Source organism: Colias philodice, chromosome 29, assembly GCF_061535455.1.
Source record: "Colias philodice isolate Cphi_HAF_F1 chromosome 29, ilColPhil1 Martin Lab GWU primary, whole genome shotgun sequence".
NCBI lineage: Eukaryota > Metazoa > Arthropoda > Insecta > Lepidoptera > Pieridae > Colias > Colias philodice.
Genome location: NC_143114.1, coordinates 5,468,844 through 5,481,592, shown reverse-complemented (window position 1 = coordinate 5,481,592; position 12,749 = coordinate 5,468,844). Strand labels below are relative to the sequence as shown.

General features: G+C 36.4%; 1 protein-coding gene across 1 annotated transcript; it reads right to left on the bottom strand.

Annotated features, from left to right (window-relative positions):
• Window positions 1-583: 583 nt before the first annotated feature.
• LOC149475988 (phenoloxidase-activating factor 2-like) lies at window positions 584-11,966 on the bottom strand. Its single transcript, XM_089713068.1, has 9 exons — window positions 11,695-11,966; window positions 9,039-9,160; window positions 5,691-5,808; window positions 4,797-4,991; window positions 3,593-3,704; window positions 2,878-2,983; window positions 2,132-2,316; window positions 1,553-1,717; window positions 584-957 (listed from the first exon to the last, which is right to left on the bottom strand). Exons 1-9 carry the CDS (start codon window positions 11,697-11,699, stop codon window positions 790-792), a joined length of 1,176 nt encoding a protein of 391 aa, XP_089569194.1. The 5' UTR covers window positions 11,700-11,966; the 3' UTR covers window positions 584-789.
• Window positions 11,967-12,749: the final 783 nt, after the last annotated feature.

Sequence of the window (12,749 nt, the reverse complement as noted above, 5' to 3'; positions counted from 1 at the left end):
CCCTTTTAATGGCATCATGCTTCACAGACTACACACTTCAATGTGTATTTTTAAGTATTGTAGTAAGTAAGTATTGTAGTAGTATTGTAGCATATAAGTATTGTATAAATTGTTTTTCATTATGTACGTGTGAGGCTATGTGTCATTAAATAAACGTTTTTTCTTTCTTTCTTTCTTTCTTTCTAGTGCGTTCGAAAAGATTCTATATAATGTTCTAATACTGAACAACACTGAATAGGAGTATTCGTTTTGACTAAAAGATCACGAAAGAATGCTCTTGCTCTAGTAGTCCATTGAAATGTTACATTTTTTAGGCCTAACCTTGCGTAAAATTGCGTCCTCTAAAAAACGCAACGCTCTATGTTCGTTTGATGTAAAATGTAAATGCAGCGAAGAATTTGACCCACCTGTTACCAGAAAAACCTTTGTCTCATACATTTAAAAAAAACCTTTAGTTCAGACATTTGGCGTAGAGACACGTAGGTAGGCAGAGGCCAGTTATAAGTCATCATAATTTACCATTGTCGACCAAGGGATACGTTCTTTACTTCTTACCAAAGATACAAGAAAAACACTTTTCAGATTGCGTATATTTTATTATAAGATAATTATTTTACTATTATTGAAGTATAGAAAGAAGAAAAAGAATAAACTTATCTAGAGATTAGAGCATGATTCCCTTGCTCCGTGCCACCAAGCCATGGTCAAGCATGAATCAATTCATATAATAAGTATACAACAATGTTTGATCATGCCCCGGGACACGACACAGTGTAGCATGAATCATCCTTAATACACAAAACTGTCAGTAGTCAGGCCTTCTGCAGACATTGTCTTTTTCACCCAGTCATATACATAAGTGACATCAGTGTACACCCCGGGGGTATCTTTTCTTCCGCAATCTATTCCAAAAGAGACCATTCCATATACAGCATAGCGGTTTGAGTCGGCGTCCCCCTGAAAAATATTATTGAAGTATAGAAAAAAGAAAAAGAAGGAAGGAGAAGAAGTATAGAAATAACGTTAAAACAGATTTTAGCGCAATGGGCAGCTAGTCTGCCCGTGACCACGCTAGCTGTAAAGTGTCCAAGATTAAAATCCGTGAATTTCTAAATGGTAGGTATAGTTACAATATACATAGAAACTCTGTAGAAACTGCTTTCCGAACCGGCTAAATTTTTATTTTTCTGTAAGTACTTTGACGATTCAGAAGCGTTTCTAAACGAAGTCTATTTGAATAAACAAATGTTTGAGTTTGAGTTTGATAGATTTTACTTCTGTTATAATTTTACATCAAGGCTGTGGTGGCTCAGTGGTGAGGACCACGGAAAACAAATCAATAAGTCGGGTTCGAGACCAGGCGGGCGTGCTGAAAATAAATTGATTTTTAAATTTATCTGCTCAAGTATATAACATCCACTGCTTGAAAGGTGAGGGAAAACATCGTGGGGAAACCGACTCATTTGGCCAGCGTAGTGGATTACGAGCTGACCTTACGGGAGGCCCGTGTCCAAGCAGTGGGAACCTAATGGGCTAATAATGATAATCTTACATCTATTTCGCAGACTAGTGGTGAACCTCCGTCTCCCGTGCAAGTGTCAACGCCTTCCTCTCCCCCAGCACACATCATAGAATCATGTAGTGTCCATTTGCGAAGCTTTTTGTATTTACGAAGATTCACTTGACATTGGTCTCTATTGTATATCGGTAGTTCCACCTGGGAAAATAATTACTTGGTACTTTATATTTTGTTTTCAATACTTTATAAATATAAAAAAAAAAATCTATCCTAGCTATCACGGGTGGCTGAGAAATCAGGTGTCACCCCGGCATGGCGAAAGATGAGGGTTCAAATCCAACTTGTAATAGGATTTTTCTATTCTTTAAAAATGTATACTTTGGTTTCTAGAAAGATAACAGGGAAATTTCCAGAGAAAAAGTTCAAGAGTCAAATTCAAGATTTTTAGGTGATTTATGTTTCTTTTTTTTCGGGATAATTTGTAAAATTAACAAGGAAAACGTACAAGATGCTAATTAATGAGTTACGAATTAAAGAAAAGTGCAAAAAAGTAAACATAAAATTTATCTAAAGCGGGATTACGGTAACGTCAATCGGTCAGACTGCTATTACCTTTTTTAATATAACTGCATATGCGTCTGGATTCTTGAACTCTGTTTGTCCCCAGCCCATACTTATACATTTCGTTCCTTCACTGGGCATCGACTGCCCTAAACATGCGATACCGATGTGAGGGGCTCCAACCAAATCAAAGGGCTTCTGGAGAATTAACAGGGCTATGTTATTAACGCCCTTTTCTGAAAAAAAGATGGTCAGTCATGTTATTTTATGTACCAGCTTTCCTCTCGAGGCTTCGCATGCTTTGTTAGGGACAAATTATATACTAGAACCTTCGAGAACTTTTCTATATATTAAAAAAAAACCAAATCAATATCCGTTACGTTATTTGAAGATTCTAAGCATACATAGAGACCGACGGACTGATGGAAGCAACTTTGTTTTGTGTATTTAGACAGACCAAAATTAATTATTATGTGCACTTTTGCTATAGGCACATATAGTTTTTATTTATAATCTACTTCTCTAGTCTAGTATTTTGCAAGAAAATTTATTTTTACAATAGCTGTGCCCCGCAGATTTACCCACAGTGCTCCGCTCCTGCTGGTCTTAGCGTGATGATATAAAGACCTGACCTTCTTCGATAAATGAGCTATCTACAGCCGAATGAATTTTTCAAATCGGACCAGTAGAGGCTGAGATTAGCGCTTTCAAACAAACAAACTCTTCAGCTTAATAATATTAGTATAGATAGGTATAAATTTGGCAAAAGCGAATAAATAATTTCTAAACACACTCACTTAACCACAACCCTTCGTGAGATATAATCTTGGCCACGTCTCTCTCTTGGTGATCATATTGCTCATTGAGTGTCTGAGTATCCCATTCTCCTGCACGACATTTGATCTAAAGACGATAAGAATTATATATTTTAGTTAAAAAAAGCACACGTGTCAGAAGTGAAACTTCTATAGCAAGTTTCAAAGATACCAAAATCGTCGCATTACTCTATGACGTGACAGTATTGCCATGACGCGACCTGGAAATATTACTCTCAACGTGCCTAAAGAAGTTTCACTTCAAAAACGTGCTTACCTAAATAAGATAAATTCAAGAAGTTTTAGTTTTGTCACCGATACTTGATGAGTGTACAAAGTTTGGATTAAATCTGTCTGTTTTAAGTCAAAATCGTGTCGAAAGGAGTCGGTTACATACAAATATACAAGCTAGCAGACATACAGGTGAAGCTAATAAAAATGTGTACAATGGCTCTAATTTCTCGCAACTAGACTCATTTCAATTATGTACCTAGAATAAATTTACACTAACTTTAAGGCCTTATTTTATTACAATCGAACTAAACATAGCGTATCCTAGCAGTGGGAACATAATGGGCTGATGATGATGATGACGATAATGAAACACTCCTATGGTGCCTATGGTGGAAGCCTCTTTCATTTCCACTTCTATCTATCTTCTCTTAGAAATTAAGAAAATCATCTTGGAATACCTCACCTCGTTTTTGCTTAAATCGCTGACCTTATGCGCCGTTGTCATGACAACCCAGGGGTGAATCAATGAGCCTCCCCCCAAGTAATCCTTTTGCTCCCAAATGTTGGAAGTTTTGCTAAAATAAAAATCAAGGTTTTGGTTGGTTTCAAAATGAGTTGTAGGTACATTACTAACTTGGCCAACGTGGTTGGTGGCCTGAATCCTCGTAGGAGGCACGTGTCCCTACATTATGTTCATAATGATGATGCATTATGTTCATAATCATGATATTTTCGTTATGATCGGTTCCACAACTTTTGGATGTTTATTGTCATACTTCAGATGCTGACAATTTCTTTTTTTGGAAACTGTCTTTTTTTAATTCTGGCAATTTATCTTTAAATATCGCCAATAACACAGACTAATAATAATATACTACGTATACCACCACATATACAAACAATAACTAACTTTCATTAAAATATTCAAGAAATAGGCGTATTTGTTATTCAAGGGCCGGCAAATCACCTACGAGTATTACTAATGTTTATGTGCACTGTTCACCACTTAAAATTATCTGGTTCACCAGTTTGCGTGCTCTACCATAATATAAATAATTAATAACTAAAAGGCCTCCAAATTTTCACAACTAACGAAATTTTACCAGGACGGCCGGAGATCAAATAAAAAATCTTCTTCTCAATCAAATTTCTGAGGTAACAATCCAAAAAATACAGTCGAATTGAGAACCTCCTTCTTCTTAAGGGTGAATTACAATACACCGTGTCACGATCGTCCGTGCCACGTCCGGGGCTCGATTAAACATTACTGTATAGGTACTTTTTATATGAGGTGATTGATGCCTGAACGTGGCTCGGACGGGGCATGGCGTTGAAATGTATATGGATATAGTTTCATTTGTTTTCCGGCTCCAAAACGGTGTAGCGTGAATCATGATGATGATCTTAATACTATTATAAAGGCGAAAGTTTGTAAGGATGTATGGATGTATGGATGTATGGATGTTTGTTACTCTTTCACGTAAAAACTACTGAACCGATTACAGTGAAATTTAGCACACATATAGAGGGTAACTTGGATTAACACATAGGATAGGTTTTATCCCGGAAATCCCACGGGAACGGGAACTATGCGGGTTTTCCTTTGAAAACGCGGGCGAAGCCGCGGGCGGAAATCTAGTAATTATATAAGGTAGAAAACCCCTAACCGTAAGAGAGCCACCATCCATGGGAAGTCTCCAAAGTTCGCGTAGTTGGTACCGGTCGTCCTGATGCTGGTTAAGTCAGGCATTGGCCAGCCGCAGCCCACGCGGGGCGCGACGGTCACTGGCGGTATTGTGGTCGGCTTCGTGATTATCAGCTTCCTGGGACAACACTTCAACAAATAGTGGCAGTCCAACCCCCTGAAAAGTAGAATAACATTTTGTAATCCTTATCACTACATGGACTTAAACTAAAAATTACTATTTTGATAAGGTTCATAATAGATAGAATGTTTCAAGAGGAAGGCTATGATATAATTTGTCAAGTTTTGGAAAGCTAGTTAATATCATAAATAAGAAAGTGTTATTGTTTGTGCTTCTTTCACGTCTCAACGGTACGATTTTATGCTACATTATTTTTGCCTGGAGGCATGACATTGACATACTGTCAGTATAGGACACTTTTTACCGGATTGGATTATCTCATTGATAAGGGAATTTCCTTTAAATACGCGGGTGCGGTCGCGGGTCAAAAGCTTCATTATATTTATGATTATTTTATACTAGCTGTGCCCCGCGGTTTTACCCACAGTGCTCCGCTCCTGTTGGTCTTAGCGTGATTATAGCCTATAGCCTTCCTCAATAAATGGGCTATCTAACACCGAAATAATTTTTCAAATCGGATCAGTAGTTCCTGAGATTAGCGTGTTCAAACAAACAAACTCTTCAGCTTTATAATATTAATAATATAGGACAACACATTAAATTCTCTAAAGGGCCTCTGCGTGTTGGACCTGTGTCCCCACGTAAGCCTTCCAAAGGACCGGGTATCTTCCTTAATGGTGGTACCCGTGTATTATGGAGAGAGTAATAATATAGGTAGTATAAATAGTAATGCACCTGTATGCATCAATTGCGGTCAGATCTATTTCTTCATCAGACGCGTTGTCTGCACACTCGCTCGGCTTCACACACCGGCCAACTAGCTGGTCTTTCGTTATACAGTCTCCCGATTTGGCTGTAACCAATAATAATAATAATTAATATTATCCTTGTGGAAAGGAAAACATCGTGAGGAAACTGACGTGTCGACGAATTACATTATTTATCATATAACATGAGTGTGTGGTTACAACAGGCTTGGAATTTCCCTGATAAGTTAAAAATAACCTATGGTAGGGAAGTTGGCTCTTCCTCATTTATTAAAACAAACATTACATTTAAATATATATAAATATATATTTTATATATATATAAAAGCTTTTCTTAAGTCTTTTCTTGATATCAGTGTTCTAATATTCATCCTTAGGATAAAATATGAACGTTATAGAGCCATTTTAAGGCCAGAAAATTGCTGGAGAGTAGACTACATCCTCAGATGCTTACGCATTATGAGGCGTGCAAAAGTAATTTACTTCAAATTGTGCATAAATATTACTAACGGCGCATTAACATCAAACGTTCATAGAGCTAGAGCAAGAGCATTATTTCGTGATCTTTTAGTGTAAACCAAAACTTTATATAGAACAACTCTAAATAGTATTCAGTGTTGTTCAGTATTAGAAAATTGCATGGAATCTTTTCAAACACATTAAAAACGACGAAAGAATACTCTACGCCTGTGTACACTAAAATAATTTGACATGGTGAGGTTAGAATGATCGTTCGCTTGTTTGAATGCACCGCGACCGTAACAACTAACAGGTCGGGTCTACATTATATAGGATACTAGTAGTCCGCTCCGGCTTCGCCCGTGGTACCTACATGTTTAAACTATCCTATCTCTCAAGTTGGATCGAACTGCACATGGTGTGCGAATTTTATTATAATCGGTTAAGTGGTTTAGGAGTCCATTGAGGACAAACATTGTGACACGAGATTTATATATACATATTAAGATAGGCTATGTATATCTTGACGCTAAGACCAATAGGAGTGGAACAATGCGGGTAAAACCGCAGAGCAGAGATAGTAGTAGATAAAGGAGTCAAAATAAATCTATAAGATTGTACATCTTCAAAAGGTCTGCGACACTATATTTCTTTGCTTCTTATCTCGGGATAAACCCAGAATGGCCATTTTTAGGGTTCCGTAGCCAAAATGGCAAAAACGGAACCCTTATAGTTTCGTCATGTCCGTCTGTCCGTCTGTCCGTCTGTCCGTCTGTCACAGCCGATTTACTCGGAAACTATAAGTACTACAGTGATGAAATTTGATGGGAATATGTGTTGTATGAACCGCTACAAAAATATGACACTAAATAGTAAAAAAAAGAATTGGGGGTGGGGCCCCCCATACATGTAACTGAGGGATGAAATTTTTTTTTTCGATGTACATACCCGTGTGGGGTATCAATGGAAAGGTCTTTTAAAATGATATAAAGTTTTCTAAAAAACATTTTTCTTAAAGTGAACGGTTTTTGAGATATCAGCTCTCAAAGTCGTAAAAAGTATGTCCCCCCCCCTCTATTTTTATAACTACGGGGTATAAAATTCTAAAAAAAATAGAGGTGATGCATGCTAATTAACTCTTTCAACGATTTTTGGTTTGATCAAAGTATCTCTTATAGTTTTTGAGATAGGTTGATTTAACTGTAATTTATTATATTTGCTGCTACGGAACCCTTTGTGCGCGAGCCCGACTCGCACTTGGCCGGTTATTATCTTTTACATATTGCAATTATTTATTAACGAAGCTATTTTAAACAATAAAGTATAATCTGATATTCTTTATTAATTTGACTGACCGGTTGGCTTGGTTGATAGTGGCCCTGCCTTCCAAGCCAGAGGTCGTGGGTTCGATTCCCACCCGGGGCAAATATTTGTGTGATGAACATAGATGTTTGCTCTGTGTCTGAGTGTTAATTATCTATATAAGTATTTATTTAAAATTATATAACTATATATGTTTATCAGCCATCTGGTTTCCATAACACAAGCGAAAGCTTAGTATGGGATCAGATCGTGCCGTGTGTGAGAATTGTCCTGAATATTTAAAAAAAAATGCATTAGAAAACTACATCTTTACACCAAACAAACATTTAATTTACCTTTTTACTTATTAGACCGTACGTATTTGTGATCCCGGAGGTAAATTGTAAAAATATGTTCTGACGATTCAAAAGTGCTTCTTGAAGAACCCTAATTTAATAAATAAATGTTTGATTTTGAGGATATTGTAATGTCATAAAATAATTAATTAACTTGATTAGTTCATGAATAACGACTCCTAGTAGCACCATTATTGTAAGGTTGAAATATATGGTACTAGCTTACCGCCCGCGGCTTCGCCCGCTTTGTCTAAAACCTAATAAATTATATACAAAAACCTTCCTCTTGAATCACCAAAATCTATCAAAAACCGCATCAAAATCCGTTGCGTAGAAACGAAAGTAAGATTTAAGCATACACAGGGACATAGGGACAGAGAAAGCAACTTTGTTTGATGAGTGACTATGTAGTGATGAGAGGATTACGGTGAAGGTAAACATCATGAGGAAACTGACAGGTCGATGAATCAAAAGTTCGACGACGTTGGAGGCCTGTGTTCTGTGGGAAGCTATGTAATATGGGCTGATGATGATGAATATCTAATGCTAGGCGTCCATTAGAGGCGGATCGGGCCGGGCCGCATCGCAACGGGCCGTCTCTAATGGACGCGCTGTTTGCTCCTGTGTCCACCTGTACGGGGCGCGGCGGACCGCCTAGGCGGATTTTATCTAACAGACGCTCGCCGCTCACATCCGCCTGCCTGCGTCCACTAGACGGGTCGGGGCGGGCCGGGCCGCAGCGCACCGCCGGCAGAAATCCGCCTGCGAAGCGATATCCGCCAATGCGTTGCGGCCCGCCCCGACCCGATCCGTCGCTAATGGACGATGTTTCATACAAAACATAGGCCGGCGTATTTTTGCGTTGCGATGCGGCCCGGCCCGATCCGCCTAGTGGACGCCAGCCATAATAGAAGAAAATACTAATTATTTAAAGTATTTTCATATTAGTTAATTATCTTATTTATGTTCTGTTATCCACGAATTATATTTATTATTATTTTTTTAATTTATCTATTATGCAAAGCACTTGACAATCTAGATGTTGGAAGGGTGTCACTGAAAATCAGTGCTGAGGTATCCCGCATGCAACCACATATTATTTTATGTTTGTATTATATTTTTATAATTTACCTTGTACTTATTTAGAATGTTATTGTTGTGTGTTTGTGTGTTGAAATAAATGCTTTCTTTATTTATACCTGTGGGGTCTAAAGACTTCGGCGTACTCAGAAAACTTCCCAGCCACTGTAGATGCAAAGGATCCATCGTTGTCTGTGATTCGATCTGAGTCACCGCCAGCAGCAGGCATAAAAGAAAATACCTGTAATATCAATTTATTAAGCTTTCCGTCTGCGGCTTCGCCCGCGTTTTAGAGAAAAACCCGCATAGTTCCCGTTCCCGTGATATTTCCGGGATGAAACCTATTTGTTAATCCAAGTTACCCTCTATACGTGTGCTGAATTTCATTATAATCGGTTCAGTAGTATTTGCGTGAAAGAGTAACAAACACACATATTATATGCATCCACACAAACTTTCGCATTTATAATATTAGTAGGACTAACACTAACAGTCTACCCCGGCTTTCGCTTGTGGAATATAAACTTTACTCAAAAATCACGTAGGTACCTAACGTAACGGCACCAGTCTTGTACAGATTAAGGAAAAAATTGAAGTTTTTTGCAAATTTCTCGTAGGTTTTTTAACTTTATTGGATATTGTTTAGTTATACCTTTAGTTCTATGTTAGTTTAACGTAACCAATGTTAGAAAAAAGATTACAATGCATAAATAATGAAGTTATTTATAAATTAAAAAACCACTTTTTTGCACCAGTGTTGGACAGTGAAAAATCTAATGATGGACACCCAGTTTTGGACAACATCCAGTTATGAACACCCATTTATGGACTGTACCTAATGTCGTTTCTCCAGTTATTTACACTTGGAGAAAGTTATCAATAGAAACTTGAAAATGATGATTGGAATACAATAAATCGGGGATGTATTTATAAAAAATAGTACTTATTAATTATTTTGCATACTTATAATATTTAAAACAGTCTTAATTTCCATTTTCTAGGCAAAAATTGGAGAAATGCATCGTTAAATACGAGCTACGTCCGTTAAGAAACACCAATATGGTTTTTTTTCTCAATAAGTCAGGGATGAAAAATATAACTAAAAAAAGTACTGCCATTCCATCCATTTTGGGACTTCTTCTTCTTCGTCATATCACTCTAGGGGGGTAGATGTTACCCGCTTCACGATGTTCCGCCATATCTCTCTGTTTCCTGGCATTCCGCTACACTCGTGAAGTGAATCGCCAATCTGAATCTACCAGCAGCCTTAATCTGATCGGTCCATCGATATGGATTCCAAATTGTAGCACGAGGCAAAAAGCTTTTTTTAAACTGTTGTCAAGATGGTGTGGAATGTGGATGAAATTTAAGCGTGTGTGCTATATGGTGGTGGAGTTTGGCAGCAGACAACGATCCGAACAGTTCATCAGAGAACTCTCTATGATAGATGCGTTACAATACGCATAAGTATGCGACTTCTCTACGCAGTGATAGAGAATGAAGCCGAGAACGAGTCGCACAGCACATAATGACCCATTGTTCTAAAATATATTCTTCATGTTTAGATAGATATTATGTTGTTGGGCCCATTAGTGTAATTTTAACAAAAAATATCAATGTCCATTATAGGAACCAAAGCAAATCCAGTCATGGACAATTGTTGTACAATATTGGAACCCTTTGTTTGAATTGGTCGTGATAGGTATATTATTAATCAGAAAGAAAAGACAATACAGAAAAGCGCATGTAATTAATACCTTTAAAAAAAGTTTATTTTCGACATATGTCCATAAATGGATATATCCATAGAATTAAATCCAGTTATGGACACTGATGAATTTTATTTAAACAACATAACCTATCATGATACTAAATCGTGTAATATTTCGTACACTTAACTACTATAAATAAAAGTAATATCAAATTTTGCTGACATTTATACAAAAATTCTTATAACCAAAATTGTGTCCTCACTTCCTTAAGGATTTTCTTAGTGAAAACGGATTTCTTCGAAACGAGTCGCAGCAACTAAACATAACGTTCTGCCATCTTTAAACATTTTGGCCGAATAAGATGAAATGTCGTATTTTGATAGCTTATGAACCAAACTTTTATTTTAAGTATTGCCAAATTATATAAGGTTAATTTTGGTCTTAATATTTAAATTTAATATTTATTTTGTCCATTACTGGATGCTTGTCCACGACTGGTGCCTTTACCTTACGTCTTTAAACAAAATGTTTAAACTTTTGAAATCGTCAAGTCGATCTTGAAATAACTACAAAAACTTTTCAGCTATATATAATAGCTGCGTCTTTAGGTTTCACCGGCGTAAATGAGTTTTCCCTTTTACTTCTAATGTTCTTACCCTTATGAAATATCAGAATAAAATAATAATAGTTAAAAAAAACTAAAAAACACGCTTTTTATAGAAAACCGAACTAAAAAATAGAAAATTTTATCAAATTAGTGTATTGTCATCGGTCCTCAATAAATCTACAAAGTTTGAACGAAATCTGGCCATTTAAAGTGGGTCAAAATCGCGCCCAAAGAAGTCGGTTGCAAACAAACATACAGGTGAAGCTAATATAAAGCGTGTAAAAAGGAGCCTAAGTTATTCCTTATGGCATCGGCTATCAGTCAGTGAAATTCTCGTCAAAATCGATCCAGCCGTTCCAGAGATGGAGCCGGAACAAACAGACGGACAAAAAATGTAAACATTGAAATTTGAAAGTCGCTTAAAAGTTTTTAATTAATAAAAACGAAAATACTCACTTCATTATAACCACTTTATTTGATGTATATGTTAATTGTATATTTTATTATTTACTATTAAATTTATTATTTAAATTCCTAATAAAACGTTAGTCCCGAGACTATGCTAATATGTGACTGAATGTTATTATTATCGACATTATTATTTGAAGACGATATCGAATAGTGTTGTGATCTCTATGTCGATGTTTTTATTAATTTATAATTTTTTATATAGTATCTTTTATCGGTTCTTCTCCATAGATAATGCTTTCCGAATCGGTGGTATATGTAATGACGATTCAAAAGTGCTTCTAGAAGAAGTCAATGAATAAATAAATGTTTGAGTTTGAGTACTATATCGCTGCAAATTATTAAAGAAAGTCCTCCGCCGCGTCTAACTTTTTTCTGTCTGTCTGTTAGTCGTAAACTCGAAAACTTACGGCAATGATTTTCATTTTGTTTTCACATATTCGCGGTTCTATAGGAAGGATATTTATAATATAACTTGTTAAGTTTAAGGCGACGTGGGTGAAGCTGCGGGCAGAAAGGTTCTTTAAAATTAAATCTCGACAAAAATTGGAACAATCATTAAACTTGTCTGAACCGCCTTGAAACCAAATATAAATTCGACCATACGGGTCATCAAATCGGTTTACCTAGTCGAAAGTTTTGATGTAACAAATCTAAAAAAAGTTTGGAAAATCCAAAAGTGCACGCCTCATAATTTTTTTTTAATAATTATTTATTAATTATTATTTTTGTTTATTTAATAACAATTAAACCACATCGAATCAGACCCTGAAAAATGAAAGGGTTCTATTCCTGAGCATACTCAAGCGTAAGAGAAAAAAAAGACTCGATTAGTAAAGTATTTCGGTCGCTATCGTGTTAACAAGAAAATCCTCCGCACATACAGACACACGGACGTCCAAGACAGAACTTTTTTAAACTGTTTTTTAACTAGTTTAAATAACAAAAATGACATAAAAATATCATGAATGTTAAAAATAGTGTTTTTTCTTAATATGTGTGTGTATGTATTATCTTACAAGTGCAATGTATGATACATAAAG